The sequence below is a fragment of the Pseudopipra pipra genome, chromosome W (assembly GCF_036250125.1).
Source record: "Pseudopipra pipra isolate bDixPip1 chromosome W, bDixPip1.hap1, whole genome shotgun sequence".
Classification (NCBI taxonomy): domain Eukaryota; kingdom Metazoa; phylum Chordata; class Aves; order Passeriformes; family Pipridae; genus Pseudopipra; species Pseudopipra pipra.
In genome coordinates, this window is record NC_087580.1 from 35,174,037 (window position 1) to 35,196,109 (window position 22,073).

Consider the following 22,073-nt stretch of genomic DNA (forward strand, 5'->3'; position numbering starts at 1 on the left):
ACGTGGAAGGTGAAATCACCCGCTTCTGCAAGACTCTCGGAAGAAAGTGCGGTATCAAGGTAATGAGCTCCCCTGTTGCTGAGACTCTTGTCTGTGCCATCGGCAGGGCACTCCTGTGAGCCAAAGGCACCCGGAATCGGTGGGGCTGACAGGGCCTCAGTGTCCCTGATGAGAGGGTTCCTGCTGTCCCCAAGCAGGGACTGTCTGAGGGCGGCACTCTGCTGGTGTCCCAGCAGCAGCTGCAGCTCTCCTGCCCAGCAGTGAGCCCTGGTCCTGTGCAGGGCCAGCACCCCGTGAGCATGAGCCCAGCCCTCCTGTCTCAGCCTAAGGACCCTCTGCTCTCGTCCTCCCCTACACAGTGACTGTGGGCACTGCTGCCAGCACTGCTGGGCACCTGTGGCCAGGGCTGCTCTCGCTGCCCATCTGAGCAGCACCAGCAGGGGCCTTGGGGTGACATCTTTGCTCTCCTCCTTCCTGCCGCAGCCCTTCGAAAGATACCTCACACGCTCAGAGAGGACACACATCGTCCTTGAAACCCTGGAGCAGAAAGATGCACAGAATTATCAATGGATACCTGGAGAGCCTCGTCCATGGGTTGAACCATTTGGGTGGAACCTTTACAGAGGGCGCAGGATCATAGCAGAAGAGATTTTGTGGCTGGCCACGGATGACCCGTGCTTCTTCCTGACGGATGTAAGTGGCCTGTGGCTGGATTGCCCTGCCCTTCAGCCCTAGAAGGCCTTGTTCCTCTCTCCATCCCTCCCTGCCAAACCCAGGTGTCTCAGGCACCTGAAGGCACCTGAAGGCAGCAGAGTGGCATGGAAAGGGCAGCTGAGGCTGCACTACCGTGGCAGCACTCTCCTCACCTCTGTCCCCTTCAGGTGCCAAAGATTTTGAGCTTCCTGCATGAAAGACTGCCAGGTGTGAAGTGTGAACGTGTGCAGGAGTGCTTCCACTCCCTGCTTCTGCTGCTAGCAGAGTTTTTCCCAAGGAAGGTAGTCGCCACACTGTTGAGCATCGCTCCACAAGGAGACAGGTACTGGCCCTGAAAAGCCTGAGGGTTTGTTGGCTGTGGGGAGATGGAACCTGAGACTCTCTGGCTCCCAGAGCCAAGGAATGATGGAGGACAGCCCTGAGGAGAGGGGTTCTCCATCCCACCAAGCTTTCCAGCCCTGCTAGGTTGCCCAGGCCTGCAGCAGACAAAGCTGGCCCAGCCAGCCCAGAGCCACCCTGCTGCTCCCAGCCTAGAGGGGAACACCAGCTCAGTGCCCTGCTGCCTGCCCAGGCAGGGCCCCAGGCACCTGGGCTGGCCCGGCCACGCTGCACTCCAGGCCGCCCTGCTGACACAGAGCTCTGCCTTGCAGTGTGGCCATGCAAATGTGGCAGAGCATCTTCTCAGAGCCCAAGATTGGAGACAAGATATTATGGCCATTCGCTGTCATGCTCTGGGTCGACTGGTGGCCCTGCAGTCTCAGCGCTTCTTCTTCAGAAAGCAGCTCCACCTCTGACTTGGCTGTGAGTTACCAGAAAAGGACTTGATCCCCTGCCACGAGCCCTGCAGACTCTGCCAGGCTCTCACTACTGTGCTTGCTTCTACAGCCATTGCCCAGTGGCACTAGCATGAAGTTTGAGTGGGAGGACAAGGACGAAGAATTTGAATACCTTCAGAATGACAACTTTGATATCGATGAGGAGCTTCCAACCCTCCCAGCCTCCCAGGTGCTCGACGGCCTCATCGTGCTGTGCGAGACACCTGAGCTGGTGAGCAGGGTGGCGTCAGGGACAGCCATGGTGGCATCCAGGGCTCTGGGGCTGTGGGTAAGGCAGTGGCTTGGCGTGGGCTGGGAGGCAGGTGTTAGAGGAAGTGCTGCCAGCTGCCTTGATGACATGTTAGGGCCTGATGGCTGCCTGGGGAGCTTTCCAGGCATGGACCTTATCACAGAAAAGAAACTCTGTCCTTCATACAGGCAGGAAAACTGGAGTTCCTGGTGCCACACATGATGGAGCTCCTGTGGGTTGGCAGAGAAGACCTCAAGACAAAGGTCGTTATGATCCTGAAAAGACTGATAAATCAAAACCTGGAGAAGAAAAAGGCCAGCCCCATGGATGAGTATTTGGTGGAGAACCTGCCGCGCTTCTTTGACATGGTAAGGTTCATGTGGGAGCGTGAGCCCTGAGATGGGCACTGGGCAGTGAGAGCTGCCCTGCACCCAACCCTGTCAGCAGCTCTGGCAGCAGGCTCTGCTCCCCTGGGCTCTGGTGGCTTCTGGGCTTTGCAGCCCAGTGCAACTTGTCCCTGCTCTGGAATCTGAGCCCAGGGCATCTCCCTCAGTCACCATACCCACCCCCCTTTCACTGTGGGCAGGGGGCCGCTGTTTCCAAAGCTCACCTTTCCTCCTTCCTCCCAGGAGAGCAGCGACATGCGAGAGGCCTTTATCTGCCTCTTCAGAGACTACCTGGGCTCAGCAGTGCTGAGGAACAACAAGCAATTGAAGACGTCTCTGTGGAGTGCACTGGTCCCGCTGCTCATTCGCACAAGTGACCAGTCCCCGAGCGTGGCCAAGGTACACATTGGAAGGCTGAGCACTGGCACAGAGAGAGGTGGGCAGGCCCGCCCTGTGGGGCCCAGGCAGCAGGGCAAGGGCTGCTGGCAGTGGGCAGCCGTGGCCCAGCACAAGCCGTGGGAAAGGTCCCTGCAGAGCCAGCGCCAGCAGGGATGGAGAAGCTGGCACAGCCATTTCCAACAGCTGCCCTAGGGCTCCAGTAGGGCTCGTCAGCAGCCTGTGACCACCAAAGCCTGAACAGGCACATCCCCACAGGCTTTTCTGCTGTCCCTGGCATGTGTCCAAAGACAGGGCGTCCAGCCTCAGGCCCTGTCCTGCAGGGCTGTCCTCACACGTCCCCTAGACACTTTGGTGAGGGCATGTCCCAAATCCTGAGGGCAGAATCTCCCCAGCAAGAAAGCCAAGAGCTCTCCTTTGCCAGCCCTGCTGCTACCTCACCCCTTCTGCTTCCATGCAGGCCGCCCAGGAAGCGCTCCTTGCTGCAACAAAGCTGCTCAAGTGGAGGGAGCTGAAAGAGCTGGTGAAGAAGCAGCAGATGTGGAGGATTGGCGAGTGCTTGGTAAGGCCAAGTGCCAGGGTGCAGGTTGGGTGAGGCTTGGCCCACAGGCAGAGCCCACTGTGTGGGCCCAGAGCCCAGAGGCTGGAGCTGCAGCCCAGTGTGTGCCCTCCAAGAACAGAGCCCCAGGGGCTCCTCTGCAGGCCCCTCTCCCTTCCCTGCAGCCAGCGGGAGAGAGGGCTCTGGGCAACACTGAGTGCTGGCAGGAGGGACTGCTGCAGCCAGCGGGGGGGCTCTGTGCCATGCCCGTGTCCTTGTGCTCTCTCCAGGTGGGGAAGGACAGGAGCAGGGCTGAAGAGTACCTGCGTCAGGGCCTGAGCTACCTCAAGGACCCTGAGGCCAGTGTGCGAGAGGCGGCCATCAGGTTCATCGGTGAGCCCCAGCCCCCGGGGTCCCTCTTTGGGCAAGCTGACCCCTGTCCCTGCTCCTGCAGCCACAGCCAGGCCCAGCCCTGGGGCTGCCTGAGCCCCGGCTGCCGCAGGCTGGGCCTGGGCCTCCCTCTGCCACCCCTGCCCACGTGGCTGGGCTTGGTGGGCACTGGGCTGAGTTCCACCCCCCTGAGCTCCTGGTGCTTCCTGGGCTCATCCCGGCTGAGGGGGAGGAGGGCAGGGCCAGGGGCCGTGCTGCTGGGAGCCCGCTGGGGAGCAGGGGCTGACGGAGCTTTGTGCCTAGGGGTGGCCACACGGCACCTGAGGAACCGAAGCCAAGAGCAACTGGATGAGATCTGCAGCGGTGAGTGGGGAACATGGGCTGGAGGGGATGTCTGGAGGTCTCTGCAGACACAGGGCTTCATCTTGGCTCCGTTTCTTTTGCTCACAGCTCTTCAGCCCTTGAAGACAGACAGCAATGTATTTGTCTCCTGCCTGGCAAAACAGACCATCAGCATCCTGGAGGCTTTAGGACCAACACCGAGCCCTCGATTCAGGCCAGAAGCACTGCTCTTCTGGCGCCGACGTCCACAGCCATGAGGACCTTCCAACATTCCCAGGCTCCCAGGCACTGTGTGAGACACCTGAGCTGGTGAGCAGGGTGGTGTCAGGGACAGCCATGGTGGCATCCAGGGCTCTGGGGCTGTGGATAAGGCAGTGGCTTGGCATGGGCTGGGAGGCAGGTGTTGGGGGGACTGCTGCCAACTGCCCTGATGCCATGTTAGGGCCTGGTGGCTGCCTGGGGAGCTTTCCAGGCATGGATCTTATCACAGAAAAGAAACTCTGTCCTTCATACAGGCAGGAAAACTGGAGTTCCTGGTGCCACACATGATGGAGCTCCTGTGGGTTGGCAGTGAAGACTCCTGGACAGAGGATGTGATGGTCCCTAAAAACCCGATGTGTCCAAACCTGAAGAAGAAAAAGGCCAGCCCCACCGATGAGTATCTAGTGGAGAACCTCTCGCGCTTCTTTGACACGGTAAGGCTGATGTGGATTTGTGAGCCCTGAGATGGGCACTGGGCAGTGAGAGCTGCCCTGCACCCAGCCCTGGCAGCAGCTCTGGCAGCAGGCTCTGCTCCCCTGGGCTCTGGTGGCTTCTGGGCTTTGCAGTCCAGTGCAACTTGTCCCTGCTCTGGAATCTGAGCCCAGGGCATCTCCCTCAGCCACCATCCCCATCCCCTTTCACTGTGGGCAGGGGGCCGCTGTTTCCAAAGCTCACCTTTCCTCCTTCCTCCCAGGAGAGCAGCGACATGCGGGAGGCCTTTATCTGCCTCTTCAGAGACTACCTGGGCTCAGCAGTGCTGAGGAACAACAAGCAATTGAAGATGTCTCTGTGGAGTGCACTGGTCCCACTGCTCAGGAAAACTGGAGCTCCTGGTGCCAAACATGATGGAGCTCCTGTCTCTTGGCAGTGAAGACTCCTGGATAGAGATTGTGATGGTCTCTAAAAACCTGATGTGTCCAAACCTGGAGAAGATAAAGGCCTGCCCAGCCACTGAGGATCTGGTGGAGAACCTCTCATGCTTCCTCAACATGGTAAGGCTGATGTGGGTTTGTGAGCCCTGACATGGGCACTGGGCTGTGAGAATTCCCCTGCAGCCCAGCCCTGTCAGCAGCTCTGGCAGCAGGCTCTGCTCCCCTGGGCTCTGGTGGCTTCTGGGCCTTGCAGCCCAGTGCAACTTGTCCCTGCTCTGGAATCTGAGCCCAGGGCATCTCCCTCAGCCACCATCCCCATCCCCTTTCACTGTGGGCAGGGGGCCACTGTTTCCAAAGCTCACCTTTCCTCCTTCCTCCCAGGAGAGCAGCGACATGCAGGATTTCTCCATCTGCCCCTTCAGAGACCACCTGGGCTCAGCGGTGCTGAGGAAGCAGAAGCAGTTGAAGACGTCTCTGCCAAGTTGCCGTGGTTTGACTGGCCCTGTCCCCCTGGAGCTGGAAAATGGGCACCTGAGGAACCGAAGCCAAGAGCAACTGGATGAGATCTGCAGCGGTGAGTGGGGAACATGGGCTGGAGGGATGTCTGGAGTTTCATCTCGGCTCTGTTTTTTTTCTCACAGCCCTTCAGCCCTTGAAGACAGACAGCAGTGAAGTCGTCTCTTGCCTGGCAGAACAGACCATCGGCATCCTGAAGGCTTTAGGACCAACACCGAGCCCTTGATTCAGGCCAGAAGCTCTTCAGGTACCAATGTTCACATCCATGAAGAGCTTCCAACATTCCCAGCCTCCCAGGCACTGTGTGAGACACCTGAGCTGGTGAGCAGGGTGGTGTCAGGGACAGCCATGGTGGCATCCAGGGTTCTGGGGCTGTGGGTAAGGCAGTGGCTTGGCGTGGGCTGGGAGGCAGGTGTTGGGGGGACTGCTCCCAACTGCCCTGATGCCATGTTGGGGCCTGGTGGCTGCCTGGGGAGCTTTCCAGGCATGGATCTTATCACAAAAAAAGAAACTGTCCTTCCTACAGGCAGGAGAACTGGAATCCTGATGCCATCAAATCTTCACCAAGAACCACAATTCAAACTACGAGCACTGCTCTTCTGTTCCCACTGAGCCAGTTGGAGGCAGCTGTGATTTAATAAAGCAGCAACAATGGGCCCAAACCCATGGTGTCCTTCAGATGCGCCGTGTCCTGAGCAGACTGCGTCCTGCTTGTCCTGCCCTGCTGCCTGCAGGACAACTTCCCCCTCGGCACACCCCCATCCCCAGGCTTGTTTGGGAAGTTGAGCTCTGGCTGAGGCTTTCCCCAGGAGAAGCCTCATTGGTCTCTCCTCAGGGCAGTCCCCCCAGCACCCAGCCAGGACAGGGCACAGAATGAGCGGCCCCAGCTCTGCCTCCCCAGGGGTGTCCAGGCATCCCACGAGGCATCTGCTGTTGCTGCATCACCACCTCCCCTCACCAGAATGGATTTGGAAAGCTTTCCAAGCACAGGGAGCCAGAGGGGACCAGAAGGAAACCTCAGGGCTCCCAGAGGGACTAGAGGACAAACAGGGAATCTGGGTCACTGCCCCCAGGGCAGAGGATGGGCCTCCACTGTCCCTCTCTTGCACCAGTAGGATGTTTCCATCTGTTCTGCCCTGGGGAAAAAGAAGTATCCTTTGACTTGGAAGAGCTGATTAGCATCATCTTATGATGCCCTGGGAGGGGATTAGTTTTGACAGAGTCACCTACAGGAAAGTTTGGAGACCTCCCTCAGTGTGCCCTGTGCCGGTGCTGAGCACAGGGAGGGAAACACACCAAGAGTCAGACGGCCCTGCCCAGAAGAACTGACTGCCTGAAAGAAGTTTTTGAATTTTGTCTTTTTTAAAACCCACTTCCTTCCTCAATATTGCCTGTGGCACTAGTGGCTGAGAAGGGATAAAACAGCAAAGAAGCCTACAAAATATGCTCCAAATAAAATGGATTTTTTAGTCTCATGGCTGGAAAATGCAGTTTCCGGGATAGTTTCCAAACCAGGAAAGAGACTGCTTCTTCCACTCTACCATGTATCTCATCTGTCATGAAGTTTCTCTCCCTACAGATGCTCCAAGGATTATTGGATGTCATACTAGGCATGGCCACAGTTATCTACTGATGGCCTTGCCTTTCAGAGAGGGCACTGCCGTGGGGGAAAGCACGAGAAACTCTGTCCTTGGTAAAACAGAGGCTTTGCTTTGTCAGCCTCTTGAATCTGGGTCTTGCTCAGGGCAATCAGTGGAAGTTTCAGAGAACAGCACTTCTTATTTATCCAATCAATCAAATAAATCCCAAGTTGACAGAGGCTTGCTCTACTTCCTGCCCTAAATGTCTGTCCTCCTTAGCAGGTGGACTGGCATGACCTGGCTCTCTAAAAGATCCTCTTCCAATCTTTTGGCAGTTTCCATAGATGCCAAACAAGCATCCTTGTGGGAAAGGGAAGAAAGGTGCAACAAGGAAAGGAAATAATGAGAGAATAGCTGGGCTAAACTGGGCTCATTGAAGTAGTGCTTGATAGACACTTCCCCTGTGTGTACCAAGGGGTAAAAAATAGGTCTGTCTCCTTTCCCTATTTACAAATCCCTAAAGGAAGAAAGTTGCCTGCTCATCTTCCTGTAAGGAAGAGGGGAAGGAAAAAACAACAGTGAAAACTCGGCAAATTAATTTTTTTAAAACCTCAGGGAAAAGAATCCCCAAAGCTTCACCTCTGTTTAGGTCTTGGAATTAAAGGCCTTCCTGTTTGCCACCAGTGCTTATGTCTTGTGGTGCCTTATGGGATTTTCCTGCTTTGACAGTGTTTTGAGACAGTTCATTGTGCCCTTCAAGTCCTTCCATGTGCACACACACACACCACTCTCACCAGTGTCTGGCCCTCCAAAGAACAAAAGCCCTGATGATTTGTAGCTCCCACTCCAGTGGTTGGCACTTGGAGCTCCCTCCATACCCAGAGCTCAGAGCTCCCTTGTGCCAGAAAGTTTAAAGAGATTGTGCCTCATTCTGCCAAGACAACCCTTGGAAAAAAGTGTCTCTCTGTGTTTCCTGGGAGAAGAACACTCCATTGTCATCTTCCAAAACCTTGGAGAGGTCCTAGAGATCTCCCAGGAAGGAATTTGGGGCCTCAAACACATGACCCATATATAGAGGCTGAGGACTCAGGGGTCAGTGGTGCGAAGATTGAGGACAGTAGAGGAGTAGCCTGAGAGGTCTGGAAGGGGGGTGTCAGAGCTGGTGGAGCTTTTCTTCCTGTCAGAAAACAGCCTAAGAAAGAACTAGTGCCACCAAGGGCAGCTGGGGTGGCCTGGACTGGTGACAAGAAGTCAGAAATTTCCCTCTGAGGTCAGTGTTGTGGTGCAATATGTCACAAAGAAGGAGTCTGGATGAGCCCAAGGCTTTGTGTGTGCAGGAAGAGCCAGGGAGGACGCAGAGATGTCAGTGCAGGAAGGTGCCAGCCAGGTGGGGCAGCCGGGGGGATGACGACAGCCTGCAGGGAAAGGGGCAGGGCATGGACACCGTAGGACAGCCTGGGCTGGAGAGGAGACAGGGATGGGGAGACGCTGAAAGGCCCTGACAGAGCCACCTTCTGCAGGCCTTTGGCCATGGCTGCTGTCTGTGCCCCTGATGCCAGGAGGAGGGGAGTGGCCCTTGCAGCCCTGGGGCCTCATGGCCTCCTTGTCCCTGCTCAGCAGCCTGGCAGGTGCCACCCCATGGTCCTGCCCTTGGCACTGCACATCCCACACCCCAGTGCCTCAGGAAGAGCCCAGAGGAATGAGGCAGGGACAGGATCTGCCTTCCCAGGGGCTGGGGGTCAGGCCTTGGCCCTTTGGATTAAGAAAACAAGTCAAGGTTTATTCAGCATCAGAGCCACCTTTCCCTTGCTTGTCCATCCTTGTCATCACTGTCTGCAGTTTTCTGCTCTAACTGGAACCTGAGGACACAATTCTCAGTTGTGTCCCTCAGTGAGACTCATTAGCACTACTGGAAACTTTAGCGTTTAATCTCACTTTGACTTCTTGAATAGTTGTTTGAACTTCCTCTCAGGGACTGAGTCTCATGTAAACAACATAAAAGTCCCCCGAGGGCCATGAAATGCCTGGGGCTGTTGCTGTGCTGCTGAGCTGGGCCAGGCTCCTGGCACACAGGGAGCTCCTGGCAAGCAAGAAGAGCTTCAAAGAGACAGCTCTGCTGGTGAGCAGCTCCTCTGCACAGCCCAGCAGGGCTGAGGGCACTGCCTGCAGCACCCAGGGCACAGGAGAGAAGGCAGAGAGATGAGAGGCAGCCTGGGCTGGGAGGTGACTCAGCTCTCACTACACGAGAAACCTTCCCAGGATTTGAACGAACAATTCTCTGGCTGTAGGAAAGTTCAACTTGCCTTCCTGGAGGGATCTCCTAAAGCTGGCACATCCCACAGCTTCCAGGATCTTTCAGCAGGACTCTCCCAGTTGCTGCATTGCAGGGGAAGTGGCCATATGGCAGAGCAGGGCAGGAGCTGCAGGCAGCAAGGGCAGAGAGGAGAAGGGAGCAGGAGGTTCAAGGGATCCTGGGGTGGGAGGACAGGGCAGAGCTGCTCAGGGCAGGAACCTTGCCAGCCCTTTGCCACAGTCAGGCTCTGGCTGCAGAGCAGTGCAGGTGAGTTCCTGCAAGTGCCTCTGCCAGCTGCCAAATGCCCCCAGTGGCAGGAGCTGTCAGGATGGCTCTGCTGGATTTGCTGGGGTGCAGCAGGAGAAGCTGCTGCAGAGCAGGACTTGCTGCTGCCCCATCAGAGGCCCAGGGCCAGAAGGTTCCCTGTGCCAGGGCTGGCTGTGGGGTGGGAAGGTGGGGTGCATCCAGGGGTGCCCAGGGCTGTGGTGCAGAGCAGGGTCCTGCCCCCAGGGCTCTGTGTGCTGGGGCAGGGACTCTGCTGCCTGCCAGGGTCAGCTCTCAGCCCGGCCAAGAAGCTGCCACGGGGCTGGGGGAGAAGGGCTGTGGGGAAGGAACAGCTCCTGGGAGGGCAGAGCAGGGCAGAGTCCTTCTGATCCTCAAAGTGGGCTGCAGGGATGAGGGTTGGTCACAGATCCAGATCACAGCAGGAAATTTCCCAGAAGGTATTTGCAAAAGGCACAGACAGACAGGGGGTACCCTAAAGAGAATGAACCAGTTCTTTCAGTGTTATACTCTAGATTGTCTGGGTGCTGACTGCAACCGGGAAATCAATCTCAGAGCACAGGACACTGCAACTTGAACTCTGTTAGATTAGAGGGGATTGATCTTGAGAGTATCAGACATCAAAACTGTCTAATAGATGTATCAGTGTCACTTTTCCATCCTCCTCAGGGTTGCTCTGACATTGCCATCAGAGCCTGCCCAGGCAGAGATGCCCCTGGGCAGTGCCCTGTGCTGCTGGGAGGGCTCTGCAGGGCAGAGCTGAGCCCCCAGGGCTGGGATGGGCTCTGGCAGCACTGGCAGGGGCCAGCCCTGGGCCCAGGGAAGCAGCTGCTGGCAGGGACAGCTCCAGGCAGCAGAGCCCTGGGCAGGGAGTGGGGGACAAGTGTCCCCAAGGCCTGGGGGAGGGGGCATTCAGGCAGCTCTGGGGGCCCTTCCCTGCAGCTCTGCTGGGCACTGTGTGCTGGGCATGGAGCTGTCTCTGCCTGAAGAACATCTCCCCTGCGGGACCCTGCCCTCTCTGCTAGGCCTGTGCTGCTGGGTTTGGTGCTTCCCCCAGCAAGGCCCAGCTCTGCCTGGGCAGGATCCTGGGCAGTGCTGAGCCTTCCCTTGGGGGTGGGCACTCTCCTGTCCCAGCCCTTGGCTTCTCTGCAGGAGGGCTCCTGTCCTGCTCTGTCCAGCACAACTGAAGTGCTGGCCTGGAAACACTTTGAACAATTTGGCAAAACATGGCAAGCGCTCCTGCCACACACAGCCCTCTGCCAGCACTTATTAGAGAGAAAAAATTGATTTAATCCTTAAATGAATTGTATTGAAATCTGGAGTGATATTATCAGAGGCATTTGTCTAAACTTTACCCTGTGGCTTCCTTTTCTGAGCAGACTCCGTGCTAAGAAGCAGCAAATGTCCAACAGCAGCTCCATGCCCCAGTTCCTCCTCCTGGCATTTGCAGACAGGCGGGAGCTGCAGCTCCTGCACTTCTGGCTCTTCCTGGCCATCTCCCTGACTGCCCTCCTGGCCAACGGCCTCATCCTCAGCGCCGTAGCCTGTGACCACCACCTGCACACCCCCAGGTACTTCTTCCTGCTCAACCTCTCCCTCACAGACCTGGGCTGCATCTGCACCACTGTCCCCAAAGCCATGCACAATTCCCTCTGGGACACCACAACCATCTCCTACAAGGGATGTGCTGCACAGGTCTTTCTGCTTGTCTTCTTTCTTGAAACAGAGTTTTCCCTCCTCACCATCATGTGCTACGACCGCTACGTTGCCATCTGCAAACCCCTGCACTACGGGACCCTCCTGGGCAGCAGAGCTTGTGCCCACATGGCAGCAGCTGCCTGGGCCGCTGGGTTTCTCAGTGGTCTATTACACACAGCCAATACATTTTCCCTGTCCCTGTGCCAGGGCAATGCCCTGGGCCAGTTCTTCTGTGAAATCCCACACATCCTCAAACTCTCCTGCTCACACTCAGGCTACCTCAGGGAACTTGGGCTTATTGTGGTTAGTGCCTGTTTAATATTTGGGTGCTTTGCTTTCATTGTGTTCTCCTATGGGCAGATCTTCAGGTCTGTGCTGAGGATCCCCTCTCAGCAGGGACGGCACAAAGCCTTTTCCACGTGCCTCCCTCACCTGGCTGTGGTCTCTCTGTTTAGCAGCACCTTATTCTTTGCCTACCTGAAGCCTCCCTCCATCTCCTCCCCATCCCTGGATCTTCTTCTGTCAGTTCTGTACTCAGTGGTGTCTCCAACACTGAACCCCTTCATCTACAGCCTGAGGAACCAGGAGCTCAAGGATACCCTGAGGAAAATCATAACTGGGTGTTTTTCAAAAGCAATAAACTCTCCTTCTTCTGCATGCTATCTTCCTCATTAAAGGCTAATCCTGTTATGGATTTCATTAAAGGCCCACCATATCTTCTCTATTTTTTACTCCTAGTAGAGGTGGTTTTTTTGTGAGAATTTGTTCACACCAAAAAATCTTTATACATATATACATATATATATAAAATGTAAATATATTTATATATATATAAAGACCATTTCTAATTCAATGTTTGCCTTTCTACCCTGGCCCACAGGCTGTACAAATCAGGAACTGTACTCACTGTGTGCTTCAACCAAATAAAGAGCTCTGCATTGACTTGTTTGCCTGACATCTTTCCTCTCTGACTTCTCTGCAGCTGCAGGGTCGGGGCCTCTGTGCAGAGCTGGGCCAGAAAAGAGTCCCAGCAGAGCAGCACTGCCAGGGAGCAGCAGCCCTTCTCCTCCATGGCCTCCTCTCCCTTCCCTTCCACACTGTCCTTCAGAGCCCTGTGTTGTTGGAGGCCTCAGTGCTCTGGCAGTCGGTCCCAGTCCTGCTGCAGGACTGTCCAGGGACTGCAGGCAGGGACAGCCACGGGCACTGCTGGCACAGAGCTGACCTCTGCAGCAGCACTGCCATCCTGCAGGGGCATCTCCTCAGGCCAGGGCCTCAAAGCTTCAATCTGCTTTCCACTTTGCTCTCCAGGATGTGCCCAACACAACGCCCTGCAGAGGAAAACAGCAGTGACCAGCACAAGGGTGGGAGTGCTCAGGGTGGGGGCACCCAGCAGTGCCCTGGCACAGCCAGCGCCGCTCCCAGCACTGGCCTCTCACCCCAGGCCATTGGGCTTGTTCTGCCCTCCAAGGAGGGACATCAAATGACCAGCTCAGGAGTCCATGTTTGCACTGCATGCACAAGACATGTCCATGTGTCACGGCTTGGGGCTGGGGGGGTGGAAGGCTTAGACAAAGTTGATGGCAGAAGCCGTTTCGTTGAGCTACGAGGGGCAGAAAGGACCCCCTTGCTTTCTAAATTCCCTCTCAGAGAGGAGCCTGGGGGTGGCTGGATCCAATCTCAGACTCAGATTTTGGTTTAGATTGAAGGAATTTTAGAAGTGTGATTCAATCACTTTGTCCTGCAGGTTTTAGTGATGGCAAATCAGAAATATTTCAATAAAATTAATTTATTTATTATGACAAATGAACAAAAAATTGATCAGACAAGTGAACAGATGAAAGACCTTAAACAGAATTATTTCCTGCACAGTATAAAAGCCAAAACCCCCTAGTAGTATAGTGTAAGATAAGACACTGGAGTCTATCAAAGTCATTCTATTAAAGCAATTGGATCAAAGCCAGCAAAAAGAAACAATCCTGAAGCAGAGATTGAGGTAACTCACCCCATAACAACAGGGGGTAGTTCTCTCTCTTTCACTTAACCCCTGGGCAGTGACCATGAAGAGCTGTCCCTGCTTCATGGCAGAAGCTCCACACACTTCACGGAAGTCTGTGTAAGAATCTGCCACATGACAGTTGGATGGGGCTTTTATAGTTATCAAGGGTTTGACTGCCAGACATATTTGCAGACCAGGGAGCAGCTTATCTGTCAAATCTTGCTTCAAAAAGCAGGATGTGTGTTTGAAGTTTCAAGAAGTATTTTGGGTTTAGCATAATTCAATATTATGCTAATTCAACATTATTCAACACCAGCAGTGACTCAACACAGAGAGTGTGCATTGTTTGCATTCTCTGACCAGTTTTTAGGTATTATCAGAGCAGAGCATCCTGCCAGAAATGGCTCCTTGATTCCATAAGGTTCCAAAAACTCTGAGAGCTCCTTTGGTTCCATGAGGCCCTGCAGTGTCACAATGGCTCCTTGATTCCAGGATGTTCCAGAATATCCCACAGTTCCCTTGGCTCCAAGAGGCTCCCCAGTGTCCCACCGGCCCCTGGATTCCAGCAGGCCCTGCAGTGTCCCAATGGCCACTCGGTTCCAGGAGCCACAGCGGCTGCCGCCGGCGTCTGTGCCCGGAGCCGCCGCTCCCACGGGGCTGCCGCACTCACCGCCGGGGTTGCCGCTCGCGCAGCCACCGCTCTGCCCCGGCTGCACCGGGACCCGGCACCGCCTCGGGCCTGCGCTGCCGCCTCAGCGGCCACAGGGACACAGGGATGGGGGACCTTTGCTCTGACACTGAGGGGGCCTGGCTTTGTTCTGCTGGGGTCTGGGCTTTAGGAAAATTGCTGTTCATTTTCATGCTCCACTGGAACACCTCCTGAATTCCAAAGGTTTCCTAATCCAGGGGGAGGGGTTTCTATGGCATCGGAGGTGCTGCCCCTCAGAACACATTGTCAATAAACCATCCAGCTGACTGGGATGGGTGTAAGAGCTGGGGAACACAGGATAATGAGTCACCTCATGAAAACCTTGGAACATTCCCTACACGAATCGTAACCCAAATGGAACAGTTTGGATGCAATTCCCAAATAGTTTGGAAACTCCAGTCATTCCTGACACCAGGATGGAAATTCAGCAGATAACTAAAGCCAGTCACCTTGGGAGCCCACAACCAGCAGGGCTGAGGGAGGCCCTGGCAGCTCCCCAGCACCTCCCTCTCAGTGGGACACCTCTGGCAGCCTCTCCCAGCTCGGGAACCCTCCAGTTTGCAACACTCCAAAGATTGTCCCTGATGCCCAGGACAATTCTGATCCCCCTCAACAAACACTCCACCAGTTGTGACCCTGGCCTGTTGGAAAAAACAAAGGGATTTGAGGGAGTGTTTCTCTGACAAGGGAATTTGGGAGAGGGACCTTTCCACACCCAGCTCTTGATGTGTCCACACATCTCTGCCTGGGTGTGAATTGACTGTGGTGTGAAGGTTGTTACTGTGAATCTGTAATTCAGTCACTGTTAAAATTGTGGTAAATGTTATTGAATCACTTGAAAACTGCTCAATTGGTCAATGATTAAGTGCTACTAAACTCTTTTGCCCCCTTATCTTTGTGTCTAAATCCTTTGCACCCTCACCCTCTTGCATCCCAAGGCTCTGTGTAAATAATTTCCTTTCATAAAAATATATATCTTTTTCATGATGTCCAGTTTAAAATCTTCCTCCTTAGGTAAACTACAAAACAACTCCAATTAATTGTTGATGTCTTAAAGACAATTAAAGAAAGAAAAACAATTTGTTTTTCAGTGTTTCAATGAGTCTCCTAGTGTGTTTGGAGTTGCATCAGCTGTCAGTCCAAGATGGGCCATGTCAGAACTGGTAAGACTGGGGGGTGAGGAGCAACGTTGATCATCCAGGGTCAGTGTGGATCTCCTGAGGAGACACTCAGCATCAAGATCACTTGGAGAACACCTCTGTCACCTCTTCTCTGAACTACAAAATTATCCATCAATGAATTAAAACAAAAAAAGTACAAACTTGGAAGACTTGTTTTGAAATTGCCTTGAAGACAATTAAAGGAAGACAAAGAGATCCTGAGGGATTTCTGCATTTTAATGAGCCCCACGGTGTGTTTGCAGCCCAGCTCATGATTCTGAGGTACTGAGAGAAGATTGAAGCAGCTGCTGAAGAAGTCAGAAGCCAAAGTCCAAGTGCCTTGAAGCATTGCTGGGCCCCACTGAGGGCAGGCACTGCCAAAGCCTCCCCAGGGACTCCTTGGAGCAGCTCCTTGGAGGCCAGGAGTGCAGGCAGACCAAGGCTCTGGGCAGGCCCCTGCAATGCTGAGCAAAGCCTGCCTTGGTTTTGTGGAGCACAAAGGCCAAGGCCTGAGCCCCAGGCCCTGGCCCAGCAGATCCTGTCCCTCCCGGCTGGCTCAGGGCTGTTTGGGGGGCACTGGGATGGGAGGGGGAGGAACAACAAAGGCCAAAACTGGGCAACCCCTGCCAGGCTGCTGAGGGAGGGGCGAGGCAGAAACCAAGGGCAGAACCTGCCAGGAAAGTTGCTTGTGGTGGCCTGAGTGGCAGAGGCAGCTGCCAGAGGCAAGGGGACAAAGGCCTGGGTGCCTTTGGGCCTTGCAGCCCTGCCAGAGCCCTTGGCCATCTCTCCTGCAGGCTGTCCTGCCCTGGCCCTGCTGCTGCTCTGGCCTTGCAGGCTGCACACACCCCTCCTGCTTTCCCACCCCCTTTCCAGCAGCATTTCCAGACCCTCCCTGATGTCTCTGCACCAGCTCTGGCTGTTGCCATGTGCACTTGGCCTTATTAACTTGGATCCTGAGCCCCTGTGCCACAGGACATCCCTGCCAGAGCCCAGGCCCTTCTCCTGGGGGTCACTGCAGAGCTGAGCAGATCCAGGTCACCTCCCATTCCTCTGCCAACCCCCTGGGCCTGCTCTGGGCCCTGCAGGTCCTTGCCCTGCTCCCAAGGGCTGTGGGGGTGCTTAATGGTCAGGGCTTGGGGTTTAGAGCTCAGGGTGGGGATGAGGCAGAACTTTGGGAGGTTTGTGGTTCTGCTGGCAGTGTCTGGTTCATGATTAGAGGAAGAGATTTTTGGGCTGGGTTAGGATTAAAGCTTGGCTTTTCATACTGGTAATACAAGTTTGGGAATGGGGTGGGCATTGGAGTTTAAATAAGAGTCTGGAGTTCTGGGTTTGGGCTTTGCCTTCGAGGTCCAGTTGAGGTTGGGATTAGAGCAGTGGATTCCTTTCCATGGGAGGGGCAGCACTTTTAGGTCATGTTGGGGCTTGAGGTTACAAATAAGGTAAAGGTCTCTCAGGAATGTTTGCCCAGTCAGTGTTTCAGCACCGTCAGCATTACCTGAACCTTCTTTTACCTCATCAAAATCTTTCCTCTCTGTTGGCCAAGTCCCTCTTTCCTTCCCCAAATATCCAATCCTTTTTGTCCCAGTTCCTCCTAATCCTCCCCAAACTTTCATCTGGGCGGGGTCAGCTCTGTGATGACTCTGTGCAACCTCATGGAATCAAGGGGCCATTGTGACATTGGGGAAACTCGTGGAAAAATGGAACCTAGGGACACTGTACAACTTCATGGAATCAAGGGGTCATTCTGACACTGAGGACACATCATGGACTCAAGAGGCCACAGGGCATTATGGAGCCAAAGGAACCCAGGGACACTGTGCAGCCTCATGGAATTGGGGGCCATTTTGACACTGCAGGGCCTCATGGAAACAAGACAAAATCCAGGCTTGTCCAGGTCCTGAGGGTGATTCAGAAGGGAGGCAGCAGTGATTTCTCCCTACAGACCCACCACTCCAATGGTCTCTCCCTGCAGTCCATGGGTGTCCTCAGCATCTTCCCTGGTGCCTCCCTGCCCTGAAGGTTTGTGGCCATCAGGCTGGAGCTGAGGGGGTTGGGCAGGTGCTTGAGGAGGGGGTAGAACAAGGGCTGTGTCCAACTGTGCCAGGAGGGCTGTGCTGGGCAAGGATGAGGAGGCTGCAGAAAACAGTGGCACTGGGGAGGGGAGAGGAGCAGGTGAAGAGACCTTGTGCCTGCCCACGCTGGGCAGGAGCTGCCCCAGGATGGCAGCTCTGAAGCACTCCCAGGATGTCCTTGTGAGCAGGAGGGGAAGAGTGGATCAGAAAATGGAACCTGGAAAGCAGAGAGCAGGAGCGTCATGGGGACACTGCAGGAGAGTTCCAGCCCTGCAGCAAAGTCACAGAAGAAGTGACCCAGTCCATGCAGTGGCCTCAGAAGATCCCAGAGCATCCTGGAGATGCTGGAAGGGAGCCCATCTCTGCTTCACAAGTTCCCAGGGCCTGTCCCTGCCTGTGCTCCAAGGGCTTCCAGCCCCCAGGACTGTGCTCAGAGAGCACTCAGGCCTTACAGCGAGAAAGGGGCTCAGGAGGACAGTGTGGAAGTGGCAAGAGAGCAGCTCTGGACAGACCAAGCCCTGCTGCTACCTGGCAGTGCTGCTGGGCTGGGATTATTGTCCCCTTCCCCTTTGCAAATACACCCTGTCCTGCAGTGTGCTGTCCTTTAGGAGCATCTAAGAAGAAGGGTTTTGGACAAAGAAGGCACTGCAGGGTCTTTTATTTTGTTTAAATACTCAACAAGAACAATTGATCATTTATACATCTCTGTGTCAAAATCAAAAAAGATGGACATAAAATTAGAAGGCAGGTGCCTAAGAATATTTAATTGCACAGGAAATTATTGCAAGAAGAACTTGATGACCTTCACGAAAAACCTGAGCAGGAAGGCTGGGCCATTAAGGAGTCCCATTCTGAATGCTACGCACCAGAATACAGGCACTTTATTGCTCCTGAAAAGCATCCAGTCATCATTTTTCTCAGGGCATTCTTGAGCTCCTGGTTCCTGAGGCTGTAGATGAGGGGGTTCAGTGCTGGAGGCACCACTGAGTACAGAACTGATAGTGCCAGATCCAGGGATGGGGAGGAGATGGAGAGGGGTTTCAGGTAGGCAAATGTGCTAGTGCTGAGGAACAGGGAGACCACGGCCAGGTGAGGGAGGCACGTGGAAAAGGCTTTGTGCCGTCCCTGCTGAGAGGGGATCCTCAGCACAGCCCTGAAGATCTGCACATAGGAGAAAACAATGAAAATGAAACAACCAAATCCTAAACAGATACCAACCACAAGAACACCAATTTCCCTGTGGTAGCCTGACTGTGAGCAGGAGAGCTTGAGGATGTGTGGGATTTCACAGAAGAACTGGCCCAGGGCATTGCCCTGGCACAGGGGCAGGGAAAATGTATTGGCTGTGTGCAGCAGAGCAATGAGAACGCCAGTGGCCCAGGCAGCTGCTGCCATGTGGGCACAAGCTCTGCTGCCCAGAAGGGTCCCATAGTGCAGGGGTTTGCAGATGGCAACGTAGCGGTCGTAGCACATGATGGTGAGGAGGGAATACTCTGCTGACATGAAGAACAGAAACAAAAAGGCCTGTGCAGCACATCCTGTGTAGGAGATGGTTGTGGTGTTATGGAGGGAATTGTGCATGGCTTTGGGGACAGTGGTGCAGATGCAGCCCAGGTCTGTGAGGGAGAGGTTGAGCAGGAAGAAGCCCATGGGGGTGTGCAGGTGGTGGTCACAGGCTACGGCGCTGAGGATGAGGCCGTTGGCCAGGAGGGCAGCCAGGGAGATGGCCAGGAAGAGCCAGAAGTGCAGGAGCTGCAGCTCCCGCCTGTCTGCAAATGCCAGGAGGAGGAACTGGGGCATGGAACTGCTGTTGGACATTTGCTGTTCCTTAGGACAGGGTCTGTTCAGAAAAAGAAAGCACAGGGAACAATTAAGACAGCCCCCTCTCAGCAAAGCCAGTGCAGTTTTCAGGGAAATCCCCTCCAAGTCAAGGCATTTCTTTTCTCTGGTTTGTGCTCTCTGAGGGTGCTGTGAGGAGCAGGAGCTCTGCCCATGTGCTGCCAAGGACTCAGCTTTGCACTGCTGCAGTGCAGACATGGAGCTGGTTTGTGACAACTCTCATGGTCACAGGGGATGTCACATGGAACCCAGCTTTGATGGAAAAGTTCAATTCCTGTACTGTTGTCTTGCTGCAATTTGGGCTGCAGAAGGGAGGTATAGTGTGTTTTTAAAATAATTTTGTCTGGGTTTTTTGGTTACAGTCATAACACCTGGGGGCATTTTCTTAGGCAAATTTTTCTGATGACAAATCTGAAGAGTGCTGAGAGAGGACAGGCAGAAGGGCTGAGCTCTCGGTTGCTTATTGCAGAGCCAGAAGAGCTGCAGTGCCTCTCAGCCTGTTTCCCATCTGCCCTGCACTTTCCCTTGGGCTGCCTTGAAGATGACTTCACACACAGATTCATCTTGAAAAACCCCACCAAGATCTGTGCTGAGAGCAGGGCAGCGCTGCTTGAAAGGGCAGCTCTGAGAAGTGTCCCCTGTGCCAGCCCAGAGGTGCAGCTGTGTTGGACAGAGCAGGACAGGAGCCCTCCCACAGAGAAACCAAGGGCTGGGACAGGAGAGTGCCCACCCCCAAGGGAAGGCTCAGCACTGCCCAGGATCCTGTGCTCATTTCTGACACTGCCTGAAAGATTCATCTCTGACAGTAAAAGAGTTTGAATTTCAGTGCAGCCTCCTGAACTGAGAGAACAATGTCTATGCTACGGTGCCTAAACAGGAAACATCCATCAGGACTAACTCCTTTCCTGTAGCCCCTGTCTTTTCTGAGCTTTGCAAAAAAATCTGCATTAAATATCCTGTAGTGGTGTGGAGCTGTGAGCAGGTCTGACCCTGAAATAGTGAGACATGACAAAGATTCTCCCTCAGCTGCCAGGTTTGCTCCTTGCCCACAGCCCTTCTGCCCCAGCCCTGGGATCAGCTCCCCGGGCTGGCTGAGAGCTGCCCCTGGCAGGCAGCAGAGTCCCTGCCCAGCACAGCACCCTGGGCTGCAGGACCCTGCTCTGCCCCACAGCCCTGGGCACCCCTGGCTGCACCCCCAGCTCCACAGCTCTTCCAAAGTGACCCAAAACAGCCCCCTGCTCACCCATCCCATCAGTTGGGGCTGGGCCAGCTTTAGGAGATGCCTCCAGGAGCTGCCCCTGCACTGCCCTGCAGCCACAGACTCACCGTGTGCAGCCCTGCCAAGGTTCCTCCTGCAGGGAGTTCTCAGCCCTCCTGCCAGTGCTGAGCCCCTTGAAGCTCTGTGTGTGCCCTGCTGGTGTCCCTGAGCTGCCCTGGCAGTGCCCTCAGCCCTGCTGGGCTGTGCAGAGGAGCTGCTCCTGGGCAGAGTTGTCTCTTTGAAGCTCTTCTTGCTTGCCAGGAGCTCCCTGTGTGCCAGGAGCCCGGCCCAGCTCAGCAGCACAGCAACAACCCCAGGCATTTAATGACCCTCAGGGGGTTTGATGTTGTTTACATGAGACTCAGTCCCTGAGAGGAAGTTCAAACAGCTTCTCAAGAAGTCAAAATGAGATTGAAACATTGAAGTTTCTTTTAGTGCTAATGAGTCTCACTGAGGGACACAACTGAGAACTGTGTCCCCAGGTTCCAGTTAGAGCAGAAAACTGCAGACAGTGATGACAAGGATGGACAAGCAAGGGAAAGGTGTCTCCAATGCTGAATAAACCTTGACTTGTTTCTTTAATCCAGAGGACCAAGCCCTGACCCCCAGCCCCTGGGAAGGCAGATCCTGTCCCTGCCTCATTCCTCAGGGCTCTTCCTGGGGCACTGGGATGTGGGATGTGCAATGCCAAGGGCAGGACCATGGGGTGGCACCTGCCAGGCTGCTGAGCAGGGACAAGGAGGACACGAGGCCCCAGGGCTGCAAGGGCAACCATCATATATTCCCATTACTACAGTCAGTTACCATGGAAAACATCAGACATTACCATTGCTATGGTCTGTTACCATGGCAGCCATCATACATTCCCATTACTACAGTCGGTTTCCATGGCAACCATCATAATTTACAGTGGCAAAGTCGTTTACCATGGCAACCATCATTCTTATAACTATGGTCTGATACCATAGCAACAATCATACATTCCCGTTGCTACAGTTAGTTATCATGGAAACCATCATACATTCCTGTTTCTATGGTCAGTTACCATGGCAACAATCAAACATTTCCATTACTGCAGTCGGTTACCATGGCAACTATCATACATTCCCTTTGCTATGGTTGGTTACCATGGCAACCATCATACTTCCCACTGGTCAAGTTGGTTACTATGGCAACCATCATACATTGTAATTACTACAGTCGGTTACCATGGCAAACATCGTGCTTTCCTGTTGCTACAGTCGTTTACCATGGCAACCATCACACATTCCCATTGCTATGGACAGTTACCATGGCAACCAGCATACATTCCCATTGCTACGGTCAGTTACTATGGCAACCTCTTGGTTCCTCTTGGAGAGAAGCAGATGCAAATGAGCCTCCCTGTTGTCCACCAACCTGCCCGCTGTGCTCTAAAGGCCTGTGTGCCAAGGGCTGTCTTGAACAAGACCCTGCACAAACCTCTGGGACTCTTTGAATCCTGTCGAGGTGCCTTTACAGTGAATTCCGGGGTTATAAAAGCCAACTGGAATGGGCTCTTTGTCTCACTCCACAATGTCACCCAAATCACTCTCTCCTCTCACCCTCACCCACAAAAGTTCACCCAATTTGTTCATCCCCTAGAGCAGCTCCACAAATGAAGGAAATAATGATGTTCCTTCTCTCAGCTGGGCACAGACACTTCTTTCAGCAGGGTCATTTTTCCA

The 22,073-nt window shown here is 54.4% G+C and overlaps 2 protein-coding genes, 1 long non-coding RNA gene and 1 pseudogene across 3 annotated transcripts in view; 3 read left to right on the top strand and 1 right to left on the bottom strand.

Annotated features, from left to right (window-relative positions):
• The window catches only part of LOC135405703 (uncharacterized), a 553,771-nt gene that overhangs the window by 334,058 nt on the left and 197,640 nt on the right, over positions 1-22,073 (top strand). The window lies entirely within an intron of this gene.
• LOC135405250 (zinc finger protein 493-like) overlaps positions 1-22,073 on the top strand; it is a 218,376-nt pseudogene that overhangs the window by 78,654 nt on the left and 117,649 nt on the right.
• On the top strand, positions 11,037-12,099 carry LOC135405407 (olfactory receptor 14A16-like). Its single transcript, XM_064640103.1, has one exon. The coding sequence runs from the start codon at positions 11,037-11,039 to the stop codon at positions 12,006-12,008; it is 972 nt and encodes a 323-aa protein (XP_064496173.1). The 3' UTR covers positions 12,009-12,099.
• On the bottom strand, positions 18,129-19,066 carry LOC135404624 (olfactory receptor 14C36-like). Its single transcript, XM_064639357.1, has one exon. The coding sequence runs from the start codon at positions 18,918-18,920 to the stop codon at positions 18,129-18,131; it is 792 nt and encodes a 263-aa protein (XP_064495427.1). The 5' UTR covers positions 18,921-19,066.

Excerpts from the sequence above, each read along its gene's own strand:
- LOC135405407 (XM_064640103.1), top strand. The coding sequence starts at position 11,037 with ATGTCCAACAGCAGCTCCATGCCCCAGTTCCTCCTCCTGGCATTTGCA.
- LOC135404624 (XM_064639357.1), bottom strand. The coding sequence starts at position 18,920 with ATGGGCTTCTTCCTGCTCAACCTCTCCCTCACAGACCTGGGCTGCATC.